This window comes from Colobus angolensis, unplaced genomic scaffold, assembly GCF_000951035.1.
Source record: "Colobus angolensis palliatus isolate OR3802 unplaced genomic scaffold, Cang.pa_1.0 Scaffold605, whole genome shotgun sequence".
Taxonomy (NCBI): domain Eukaryota; kingdom Metazoa; phylum Chordata; class Mammalia; order Primates; family Cercopithecidae; genus Colobus; species Colobus angolensis.
Window position 1 is genome coordinate 610,661 of NW_012119655.1, and position 12,560 is coordinate 623,220.

Here is a 12,560-nt window from a genome sequence, read left to right on the forward strand (position 1 = left end):
TACCCTAGAACTTAAAGTATAATGAAAAAAAAAAAAAAAACTGTCCAGAAAGATTATATTGATTTACTTTTATTTCATTAGTATATTAGAGAATCTTTTTCTCCACATTCTTGCTAGCACTGAATATTGTCATTGTTTTTATTATTTACCCAGTTTGGACAAATAAATGGTACCTTGTTTATTTCTCTGATTATTGTGTAAATTGACTGTTCGGTTGTGCATTTTCTGTGAAGTATGTTTTCTTAATGCTTTCTAAGAGAACTTTGTGTATTTTTCCATATCCTAAGTTTTTTACTTATATGGTATTCAGAGGTATAAATTTTTTTCCTTTTTGTCTTCTGAATTTGTGACTTGCTAATACTATGATCACATGTCCCTGTATTTTTCTAGTTTGGTAGATTTTTTCAACGCATATTGAATTTGTTTTGTCTACTATTTCCACAATGTAAAGAGTAATACTTTCATACTCAAATAAATGCCTATATTACCTGGATGTTTACAGCAGTACTATTTATAATAGCCAAAAGGTGAAAACAACTCTAATGTTTATCAACTAATGAATGGGTAAACAAAATGTGAGATATACACACAATAGAATATAGCTCAGCCATAAAAAGGAATGAACTACTAATACATGCTGTATATAATGTGGATCAACCTCAAAAACATTATGCTAAGTGTAAGAAGCCAGACACAAAAGGTCACATTTGGATGATTCCATGTATATGAAAGATCCAAACAGATAAAAGCCATGGAAACAGAACTCATATGCTGGACATTGCCTTAGCTGGCTACCTGGTTAGCAGTTTTAACCTACTGTATTCTGCAGGAGCTGCTGGCATCCTGTGATGCTCAGGCAAGAACAGCTGAATAAGGAGAGAGAAAACTAAAATGCCAAGAACTGGGGGCAGGGAAGATAAGGAGTGACTGCTGGCCGGGCGCGGTGGCTCAAGCCTGTAATCCCAGCACTTTGGGAGGCCGAGACGGGCGGATCACGAGGTCAGGAGATGGAGACCATCCTGGCTAACACGGTGAAACCCCGTCTCTACTAAAAATACAAAAAAATTAGCCGGGCGAGGTGGCGGGCGCCTGTAGCCCCAGCTACTCGGGAGGCTGAGGCAGGAGAATGGCGTGAACCCGGGAGGTAGAGCTTGCAGTGAGCTGAGATCCGGCCACTGCACTCCAGCCTGGGGGCAGAGCGAGACTCTGTCTCAAAAAAAAAAAAAAAGGAGTGACCGCTTAATGTTTATAGGACGTTCTTTTGGAATGATGGAAATGTTTTGAAACTAGATAAAGGTGATTGTACAACACCGAAAGTGTTCTAGATGTTGCTGAATTGTATGCCTTAAAATGGTTAATTTTATGTTATGAGTTTTACCTGAATTTTTTTAAATTATTTTTTATTTGAGAAAGAGTCTCACTCTGTTGCCCAGGCTGTAGTACAGTAGTGCGATCTCAGCTCACTGCAACCTCCGCCTCCCGGGTTCAAGTGATTCCCCTGCCTCAGCCTCCCAGGTAGCTGGGATTACAGGCACCCACTGCCACACCTGGCTAATTTTTGTATTTTTAGTAGAGACAGGGTTTTACCATATTGACCATGCTGGTCTTGAACTCCTGACCTCAAATGATCCACCCACCTCAGCCTCCCAAAGTGCTGGGATTACAGGTGTGAGCCACCACACCAAGCCCCCTTGAATTTTTAAAAATGTCAATGCGTTTTTTAAAACTTATATTTGTACCTTCTACTTTGACCCTGGTTGACTTCTGGATTATTTTGCTTATGCTAGTGATTTTACATGGCCTGCTGTGTGATTGCATTAAGTCATATATTTAGGTACTTTTAAAAATTTATGTTCTGAAGGTGAAATGTATATTTCAGCTGAGTTTTAATTTAGTTAATGATGTGGACAGTGTATAATATATTTCTATAACTTCTTAATTTAGTCTTTTCCTCCAAATAATTAAATTATAAATTGGTAAAATTCACTTCTTATTCCCATCATTCAACAAAACTGAGTGACTGCTAGAGGCTGTTTTAGATGCTTGGAGGAACAGAGATAAGTGACTACATTCTAGGTGTTTACATTCCAACAGGGAGAGAGAAACACACAAATAAGTTTAAAAGTAAGTGAACATGTAATTTTGGAGAGTGGGAACTGCTGTAAAGAGATTTCTTAAATGAGGTATTTAAGTGATGGCTAGGAAGAGTGTGTTCAATTTATTTAAACACCAGAGGGAGAACAGAAAAATTAGCGAGTATTAGACCTAGGTTGGGGTCAGATTCTGTAGAAGTAGGACTGTGCGGCTACATCCAAATATATGAAGGGAAAAGTGGGCAATATGCTGCTATGAAAGCCCATCTAAATAATCATCCTTCCCTTCCCCTCTCTTAGTCTATATAACTTTAAAAGGCTCAATGTTCTTTTTCTGGCAGGAAACTCATGCTGGACATTGCTGACTACATTAGTTAGCAGGTTTAACCTACTCTGCTCTGCAGAAGCTGCTGGCTTCCTGTCATTTCAGAGCACAGTTCAGGGTGGCCTAGGTCTTCATGCACAGGCAAGAACTGCAGAATAAAGAGAGAGGAAGCGGAAATGAAGGGAAGGGTCAAAGAATCCTAAAAACTTTCCTGGCTATTTTTTCCGCCCTCCCTCCCAAGCTAAGCTCATGGATCAGCTAATGAGAGATTGCTATTAAGGGGAATTAGAAATATCCTTTCTCCCTGAGCATCTAAACGTCTTTTAAATTTTTAACAGTTACAGATACTTTTGGGTGAATAAGTGCCTATTCTTTTTTTTTCTTTTAGCAATAAACATGTTTTACCGATAGGGAGGAGAGGCTATTTTCCTTGTGAAAAAAATAAGAACAAATACTTTCATAACGCCTTTACGTGACAACCTTTCTGAAATAATTTTTGAAGAGAACTATTATAATAATATGAAGGTAGTGCAATTTGTATAATAGGCTGTTTCACAATTTTTCAGTGGTCTTTTGGTAGCAGTAGTATGCACTGATGCAAAAGAGGTAATTTTATTCATGTTTCTTTTAAATTTAGTTTTTCTTTTTCTTTATGTCAGTACTGACTGCTTTGAAGGTTATTGCTGGTTTGTTTAGTCTGAAAATAGAAGCAGTTTATCTTTGCAACAGGAAAGAGAAAGGCACCTTCATTTTAATCTGTCTTGCAGAAGAGAGAAGTAGTGCCCACTTGGGACTGAGCAATGTATTAAAATGCTTCACATGACCTAATTACAGTTCTGTTGTGAAGATTCAGAGTGCATATGTTATATGTTCATGAAGGCAGTGTGTCTTTATCCTTTAAGAATTATTTTTCTTCCACTGTTACCTATTGAAGTTTAAAACTGCATGCATTTTAAAAAACTGGATCTAGGCAGATTGTTTCATATTATCCCTTCTTTCTTAATTTACCTAAAATTAAATCTTCAGATATATTATGTCAGAACGGCAAGCAAAGCTAATTTTCTCCTATACGTTACTTGCGCTGTCATTCTCTAGATAACACTGGTCTGGAGAGTCATGATTAAATTCACCATTTTCTCTCTCCCTATTTGATTCAACGTAAATGAAGTCGAATGATGGCTAACCTGAAAAAGAACATTTACAATATAAGACCAGGAAGTATGCAGTTGCCACCATTGGGAATATCAGGAAATACTCAATGTCATTGCTGAGGCAAGGAGAGGTACCTAGAATCCCAAGTCTGGATTTGGAATACATTTTCTAGAAGCAATGTATGACTTCTGTACTGGAATGGGTAGTACTAATTTAACCATTAAAGCATTTACTAAGTTTTTGTAGGGGAACTCATGTTTCATAAATTAGCTTAGAAGCAAATTGTATGTGATAGTTTGGGGCTTTTTAAAGGATAATTTGGATGAAATTGCAGTGCTTCTTTCTCTCTTACTTAATAGTATTCCTATATAGAAAAGTTTTGATTAACTTTCCTTTAAAAAAAACAAAAAGGTCTTACTATGTTGCCCAGGCTAGACTGCAGTGGCTATTCACCGGCATGCTTATAGCACACTACAGCATCAAACTCCTGGGCTCAAGTGATCCTCCCACTTCTCAGCCTCCCTAGTAGCTGAGACTGTGGGCATTCACCAAGTTCTGCTCCATTTCTTTTATGTTGATAGGATACCCAAAACTGTGCCTAAATGAACATATATATTCGTACTCAGTTGATTTGCAGAAAGAACAGACTGGACAATAATACCCAAGAACTTGAATAATTATTGCTCAATGGTGGAATTGTAGGGTTTTATTTCTCATACTTTTTGTATAATCCAAAATTTTAAAACTGTAAGATAAGATGGTCTTGCCCTTATGATATTTTATTTTTAGAATAATAAGGTACATGAGTCCCAGCATCTGTTTTGTAGCATAAAAGAGACTTGTGAAAGGGCAGTTTGAAGTCCTTGATAGTGGAGCATTAAAAAAGCCTTTTGAACTTTAATAACCAAATTTAAATAGGAAGATTTTAAATGATAATCATGTACAGTCATCCCTCAGTATCCGTGGGGATTGGTTTCAGGACTCAGGACCCTCATGGATACCAAAACCCACAGATACTCAAGTCCCTTATATAAAATAGGTAGTATTTGCATGTAATGTATGCACATCCTCCCATATACTTTAAATCATCTCTAGGTTAGTTATAATAACTAATACAATGCAAATAACATGTAATTAGTTGTTATACTGTGTTATTTAAGGAATAATGACAAAAAAAAGTCTGCATGTTTAGTATAGACACAACCATTTATTTTTTTTTTCCCAAATGTTTTCAATCCACAGTTGATCCAATTCATGGAATGCAGAACTGTGGATACATAGTACTGACTATATATTGTTTATAGGCATTTTGATACTTCCTATGAGTATAATGCCCATTTAACTTTATTTTTTTTTCTTTTCAAAGCCATATGAAGGATTAAGGCCTCAGGATCTTCGTAGACTAAAAGATATGCTTATTGTGGAAACTGCAGACATGCTTCAGGCTCCTCTCTTTACTGCTGAAGCTTTACTTCGAGCTCATGGTAATGAAAGAAATGTCTTATGCTTCTGATAACATAAGTAACTTTTGAAACTTCTGAGTTTTTAAAAGGGCTATTTTTGTACATGACTACAGAACAAAATGGTTTGTTAAAAAAGCCTAAGTTGTGTTTTGTGCAGTTGTTACTTCTATACTCAGTTCTTCATAACATCTTGTATGTTGAAGTATAAACTGGCATATATCTAAGAGGAGAAATTGGAAAATTCTTTTTAGAAATTGAGCTACTAAAGCAAATTATAGATTGTCTAATTTTAGAAATATGTCTAATTTGAATGAGATTGAATGACTATTGAAATCCATAGTCCTAGCCCTGGTTTTGATATTAATTTTTGCTGAAGTCATTCAAGTATAAAATTATGGTAGTTCAATTATATACCTAAGAATTGTGCTATTTGCCGGGCGCGGTGGCTCAAGCCTGTAATCCCAGCACTTTGGGAGGCCGAGACAGGCGGATCACGAGGTCAGGAGATCGAGACCATCCTGGCTAACACGGTGAAACCCCGTCTCTACTAAAAAATACAAAAAACTAGCCGGGCAAGGTAGCGGCGCCTGTAGTCCCAGCTACCCGGGAGGCTGAGGCAGGAGAATGGCGCGAACCCGGGAGGCGGAGCTTGCAGTGAGCTGAGATCCGGCCACAGCACTCCAGCCTGGGTGACAGAGCGAGACTCCGTCTCAAAAAAAAAAAAAAAAAGAATTGCGCTATTTGTATTGTCAGTTGTATTTATTTTATGTAGTAGCTGTTTCTCCCCGTGAAGTCACAAAGTGAAGTTAAAGGGTCACCTTGAAAATATATTGTCCCTTTTAAGGGTGGTTTTCTTGTTTTTTGTTTTATTTTGCTTTGTTTTGTTTTTTTTAGACATAACTAGTTTGTATAACAAAATTTTCCTAAGTACTTAGTTTGTTTTAAGTTCTCTGTAATCTTTGTGACAGGCATTCTGGGAGTTCTCACATGCTGGGTTGGCTTCTGTCATTGCCCACATGATATTTGACATTTTGGCTGGTTTCAAAGAAAAATATTTTCTGGTTTAAAAATATTCTTATAAAGATAAAGGTAAATGCAGAATTTAAAAAATAAAAACTAAAAATACATTTAAAAAGAAAAGTAAATGGCTATTCTATTCCAGTCATTTTGAGGCCCTAGATAAATTTCTAGTCTAGTCATTTTGAGGCCCTGATAAAGATTTATAGTTAAAAATCTTTATAGTTAAAGATTTATAGTTAAAAATCTTTATAGTTAAAATAACTATAAATCTTTATCATCTATACTAAAATAGAATGCCACCTTCCAAAATTTTTATATAATCTTTTGATCAGAAGAAAATTTTAAACTCCCTATTTTATCATTCGTTGATCACCACTGTTAATAATGTGGTATATAACTCCAGAATCACTACCAAAAAAAAATATGGAATATATGTATTATATATTTTATATATAATATGTATATATAGACACGCACACACAAACACACTTTTTTTTTTTTTGAGACAGAGTCTTGCTCTGTTGCCCAGGCTGGAGTGCAGTAGTGTGATCTTGGCTCACTGCAACCTCTGCCATCCAGGTTCAAGCAATTCTCATGCCTCAGCCTCCTGAGTAGCTGGGATTACAGGTGCACACCACCATGCCCGGCTAATTTTTGTATTTTTAGTAGAGACAAGGTTCCATCATGTTGGCCAGGCTGGTCTCGAACTCCCAATCCAGGTGATCTACCTGCCTCGCCCTCCCAAAGTGCTGGGATTACAGGCGTGAGACCCCACACCCAGACTACCTTCAATATTGATGTTTCCCACAGTTCTACAATTGCCATTCTTTACTCACCTTACATACCTGTAGCTCTTAAATTTTAATGTAAATGAGAATTGCCTGGGAAAATAAACGTAGATTCCTAGGAATAACCCCAGAGAATCTAAGTCATAAGATCTAGTGTAAGGCCTAAAAATATGTGTTGTGAACAAGCCTACCAAGTGGACTCTTCTGAGAAACATTGCTGTGCACATTTGTCTCGTAAAATCTGTGGCTTCAAAAACCACCTAAACAATAAAGGTTATGTCTACAATCTGACTTTAATCAAGTATTCTACTGTATTTCTAAAAGCCTGTTTATTATTTCTCACTATCTACGAATGATCACAGCTAGATTCATCATTTCTCCCATTGTGTTGATTAGGCAGCAATATTCACCTAATTTTCCTAGCCAGAAACTTGAAAGTCATATTTTAGTACTCTGTCTCTATTATATTTGGCCACAGTCCCATTATTTCTCTTTCTAAATATCTTTCAGCCTCCCCTCACCCTCCCTAGCTCTTTCAATTCCCACTGCCACTGACTTAAGGCTTTCATTACTTTTCATCTAAATTCAGGTGCCCAGAGTCCTAGTCTCCAGTTTTACCATTCTTCTTTCACCCAACTAATTTCTCATACCGCCACTATTGTGTTCTTTTAAAATGGAAACCTGAGCATGTCATTCCCCTGCTGAAAACCCTTCACTGGCTCGCTACAGACTTAAACTCATCCAAAATTTTTAGTAGACTTTATGACACATAAAGTTCTTTACCTGGACTGTCAGTCTTCCCATTTCTTTGCCTTTCCCACTCCAACTTGTCCTTAGAAATCATTTCTTCTAGGAAACCTTTCCTAAGTGTATCTTCCAAAGTCTCAACTGGGACCCATAGAATGGGTCTATTCCCATTTTATCCCATGCATATATGTGTCATACATTTAGAATGGAATATTGTAATCTCTTTATTTGCTTCTTTTATATTATCCTTGAAGCTCCTTGAAATGGCAGCTTTTAATTTTTTTTTTTTGTTTCCATAATACCTAATATATATTAATCACTCAGAAAATAGTTTTGGAATGAATAGATAATATGCCAAAAATGTTATTTTTATATTTTTTGAAAATTAGTGTTTTTGTTATAAAAGTATGTTTTTATCGCCATGTTTATAAACTTCACAGTAAATTCTATAGAAAAAATTTTAGACCTGAGTAAAAAAATTAAATTTAGAAATTCTGAATAGTTTTTAAAAACAAAATATTTTCGTTTTAGCTCATAATAATGCTTAATAGTCATAATGTAAAAAACTTGTACAGAAACACAAAATACCTATGTTAGGGTTCATAGCACCAGAAGGTATACTCTGTCCTTTGCTTGAGATTTTTAAAATGCAAGGTATGCATTTAAATATAGTGTAGAGCTGGCAGAAAAGTAGAAGCTGTTCATCAGCGGGGAGCCACCGCGTCATAGTTACTGGTTAGGGTAGGCTGCTGCTGAAACAAAAATGTAGGATTAAATACAGTAAAAATTTCTTAATCATGTAATAGTCCAAAGCATTTTCATTTAGATTAGGTAGGATGTGGACTCTGGTTAGGGACTCTGACTGACTGGAATGTTGTCATCTTAAACAACATCACTTTTTTTTTTTTTTTTGAGACAGTCTAACTCTGTCAACCCAGGCTGGAGTGCAGTGGTGCGATCTTGGCTTACTGCAACCTCCGCCTCCTGGGTTCAAGCGATTCTCTTGCCTCAGCCTCCCAAGTAGCTGGGACTACAGGTGCACACCACAGTGCCTGGCTAATTTTTATATTTTTAGTAGAGATGGGGTTTCACCAGATGGGGTTTAGCCAGGCTGGTCTGGAACTCCTGACCTCAAGTGATCTGCCCGCCTCGGCCTCCCAAAGTGTTGGGATTACAGGCATGAGCTACCATGCCTGGCCAACAACATCACTTCTGAGGTTGTCCTGGGGGTTATCTAGGCCTACTAGTTACAGCCAGCTAGTCAGAAAGAGAAAAGAGCATGAAGGAACAATTGTGGGAAGTTTTATGAGCCACTCCTGGAAGTGGCATATGTCACTCCTGCACATGTTTCGTTCATTGAGCAGAATTCAGTCATGTGGCCACACCTCACTGTCACGTGGTCATACCTAACTGCAAACAAAAAAAATGTTTCTATGCTGTAGCATTTTTGTGTACAGATAGCCATCTTTGCCAAAGGTCTCTACATTCAGCCAAATCATATACTGTGTCATAACTCTTAAGCTATAGTATCATATAGAATCTAACTTTACCTATAATTTCACCATAATTAAAAGAAACATTTTATCCCTATTTTTAACACATTGTATCATTAAATATTATGAAATGATCAACTCCATTTTTACTCTATTGATATTTCCCTAAATTAATTGTTTTACAATAAGATGAAACCCAACTAAATTTTCATACTTGGCATTGATAACTTACTAAAGCATTGTTCTATATTTCATTCCTCTATTAGGGCATAAAATAGAGACTAATTTAGGTTTTCAAGTGAGCATCTCTTCTCTGTTGTTTAGGTAGTATCAGTGACATTTGATAAGCAAATAAGATTTACCAAGGTAAGTGACGGTTGTGAGTTAGACAGTGCATATTAACTATAGTTTACTGTTATTGCTCTTAAAGCCAGGACAGGCTGTGTTTTAGAGCTATTAAACTGAACCATTAGGAAGATTTATAGATTGTATCCTTGGTAGCATTCATTCATTTTTATACAGGAAAATAGTTTTGAGTATTATACTACCTTGTCAAATATAATCCCAAGGTAATGAAGTTGATGTAGATTAAGCCGACGACATAAATATTTAGCAGTATTTATTAAATGGAGTTGAATTTTAAGAAGGACTATGTTAGGAATACAAAGGTCATTCTCTGAGTATTTCCCCAGTAATAAAAGTAACTTATGTAATTGAATATTACCTAATGAGAAAATGAATATAATTTACAAAATACGTGACTGAGGCTAATTTGCTTGTGCTTAGAATAAATTTATATTGAAGCTTTATTTTTAACTCCTTTGGAGGTTCATCATCTTCCAAGCAATTAAACATTTGTGTTCCCACATCCTCTCTTCTCATTCTGTTCTTTTCCTGGAAAATGTTACCTTTTCCCAAGACTTTTTGGAAGTAATACATTTCTCCACCCTGGACTAGGCCTCTCTTCTGAGCTCCATATTTCATATTGTATATAATTGCCTATGTGAAAGCCCCTCCAGTCTATCTCAAAGCTGCCTTAAACTCATCATGTTTAAAACTAAGATCATGTTCTTGCAACTGAACCTGGTTCTCTGGTGTTCCCTAACTCCATAGATGGCAGCAGCAGCCAACCAACTGGGTATTCTAGGCAGAAACCTGGAACACCAATTTTGACATTTCCTCTCCCATCCTGTCATCACTTAATTGTCAGTTTCACCTCCCCAATTTTAAACTTAGCCTTTTTTCTTCATTTCCGCTGCCATCATCTCTCAACTACACTACAGAAAAAAGAAAGTCAAAATAATATTATCAGATCTAATCATGACAGCCTATTCTTCCTATCTCTAGTCCTGATTTTTCATTGATTGCCTATCACTCCTAAACTGAAAATGGAAGTGGTTGTTTTTTTAAAATCCTGCATGACTGAGCCCCTGTCCTGTTTCTCTAGCCTTATCTCATACAGTGCTTCTTCTCTAGTCCCATGCTCTAGCTACATTGACCTTTTTAATTTCACAAGGGTGTTACCCTCCCTCCTGCCACAGGCCTTTGAACATGCTGTATTCTATCTTTCTAGAATGTCTTTCCCTCCCCCTTTCATCTGGTTAACTCCCGCTCATCTTTAGATGTTCACGCCATGCCATTTCCCTAGGAATGCCCTCTCTGACCTCCCTGACTCTGGTTTTCTACCTCCCTTTATGGTGTTTCTGACAGTGGTGATTTTTTGGTGTTGTTTATGTGTTTATTTTACTCATGTGCTTCTCCTTACTAGACTGTTAAGTTCCATGGAGACAGGAAAGGAATTACGTCTGATTTTCCTGTCATTGTATCCCCACTACCTGACATAGTGGATGGGACATAAAAGGTTATTCAATAAATATTTGCTAAGGAGTCTGATGTGATAGAATCAAACAAATTTTGTTGAAAAATATTTGTGGTAGAAAAGACTAAAATGTAGCATATTTAATGTCTCTCTGTATTAGTTATATTTGTTGTTTTTACTTTTATTAAAAAGTAACATAATGGAACTCTTTTAAAAATAATACTATCATAAGAAAGTTATTTTTACTTTGTATGCCTCAAATTTTTTATATGTGACACATTTTAACACAGTAACCAATATTATTCTTATTAAAAGTCTTCACATAATATCCTAAACATTTTTCAACAGTTATTATAATGACCATTTTTAATGACTGTTATAAGAAAATTGTTTGGATGTGCTAAGCTAAAGCAAATTCGGGAGATGGCACTCATTCTTGCATTCATTTGTGATTACATTATTCCAAGGATAAATTTTTAAGAGGTAATAGTACTTAATGCTGTTATTATTGAATTCCTTATGTGTTGTAATGCATTACAGAGACTTAAAACAGTTAGAATCAAAGTGGGTATAATTATCCTGTATTTTGCTCAGTTAAATAAGTAACATCTGGAATTTGAACTCAGGACTTCCTGGTTCCAGAGGATAATCTTTGTACTATGCCCCATTGCTAACAGTTTGAATGGCAGCAATGAGAAAATCTGAGGAACTATATGGGGCATGTGTTCCAAATGTAGTATACTATCAGACAGATTCTAGAAAATTATCTTACAAAGAATTGTTTCCTGATTTAGATATGAAGAAATATTTTTGAAAATAATTTTGAAATAGTAAAATAAGAGAAGAACAAAGTAAAATAAATAAAAATGAACTTTTCTATAGTTGTTATTTTCAAACCAAAAATGGCTCTCATGATTTTTATATGACTCTAAAAGTAATAAATATATCATCTATGTGAATGAAAATCCAGTAGGGCACAGAGAAAATGTTTATAACACTAGTATGCTTAATCTACATATATTTCATAATATGCTTTTTAAAATTAATGCATGATATAAAGCTTTTCATATATCACTACATAATCTCATTATATAAACATACCATACTCTATCGCTATTTGCACCATTTTTTTCTTTTTGCTATTGTAAACAGTGCTGTGATTAGCATCCTTCAAATATGCCCTTGTGTGCCTATCCATTAATTTACTTAGGATGAATTTTTAGCAATAAAATTACAAGTTCAAACAATAAGCTCTTAATTAAAACTGTACATTTCTCATTTAAAGTCCAATGTATTTTCATGGTTCCTGTACATTTGTATTTCTTTTGTGATTTGTCATTCGTATCTTTTTTACTTTTTTTTCCTGTTGAAGCCAAAAAATTTGTATGTTGTATTTTCTTTATCATTCATTTTTGAATATTTCAAAATTTCCCTTTCTGCATTGCCCCATCAGTTATTTAGAATATTATAGTCTAATGTTCAAATATTTGAGATTTTTCTGGATGTCTTATTGTTTTCACTTCAGTTTTACTGGTTAAGACTTTCAGTCTTTTGGCTGGGCACGGTGACTCACGCCTGTAATCCCAGCACTTGGGGAGGCCGAGGGGAGCGGATCACGAGGTCAGGAGATCGAGACCATTCTGGCTAACACAGTGAAACC

General features: G+C 35.8%; 1 protein-coding gene across 2 annotated transcripts in view; it reads left to right on the forward strand.

Moving 5' to 3' along the window:
- The window catches only part of ANKIB1 (ankyrin repeat and IBR domain containing 1), a 165,118-nt gene that overhangs the window by 93,632 nt on the left and 58,926 nt on the right, over positions 1-12,560 (forward strand). For both annotated transcript variants that reach the window (XM_011963243.1, XM_011963244.1), the window contains exon 5: positions 4,937-5,054. In XM_011963243.1, the coding sequence (XP_011818633.1) occupies positions 4,937-5,054 (118 nt within the window). The remainder of the gene's footprint in view (positions 1-4,936; positions 5,055-12,560) is intronic.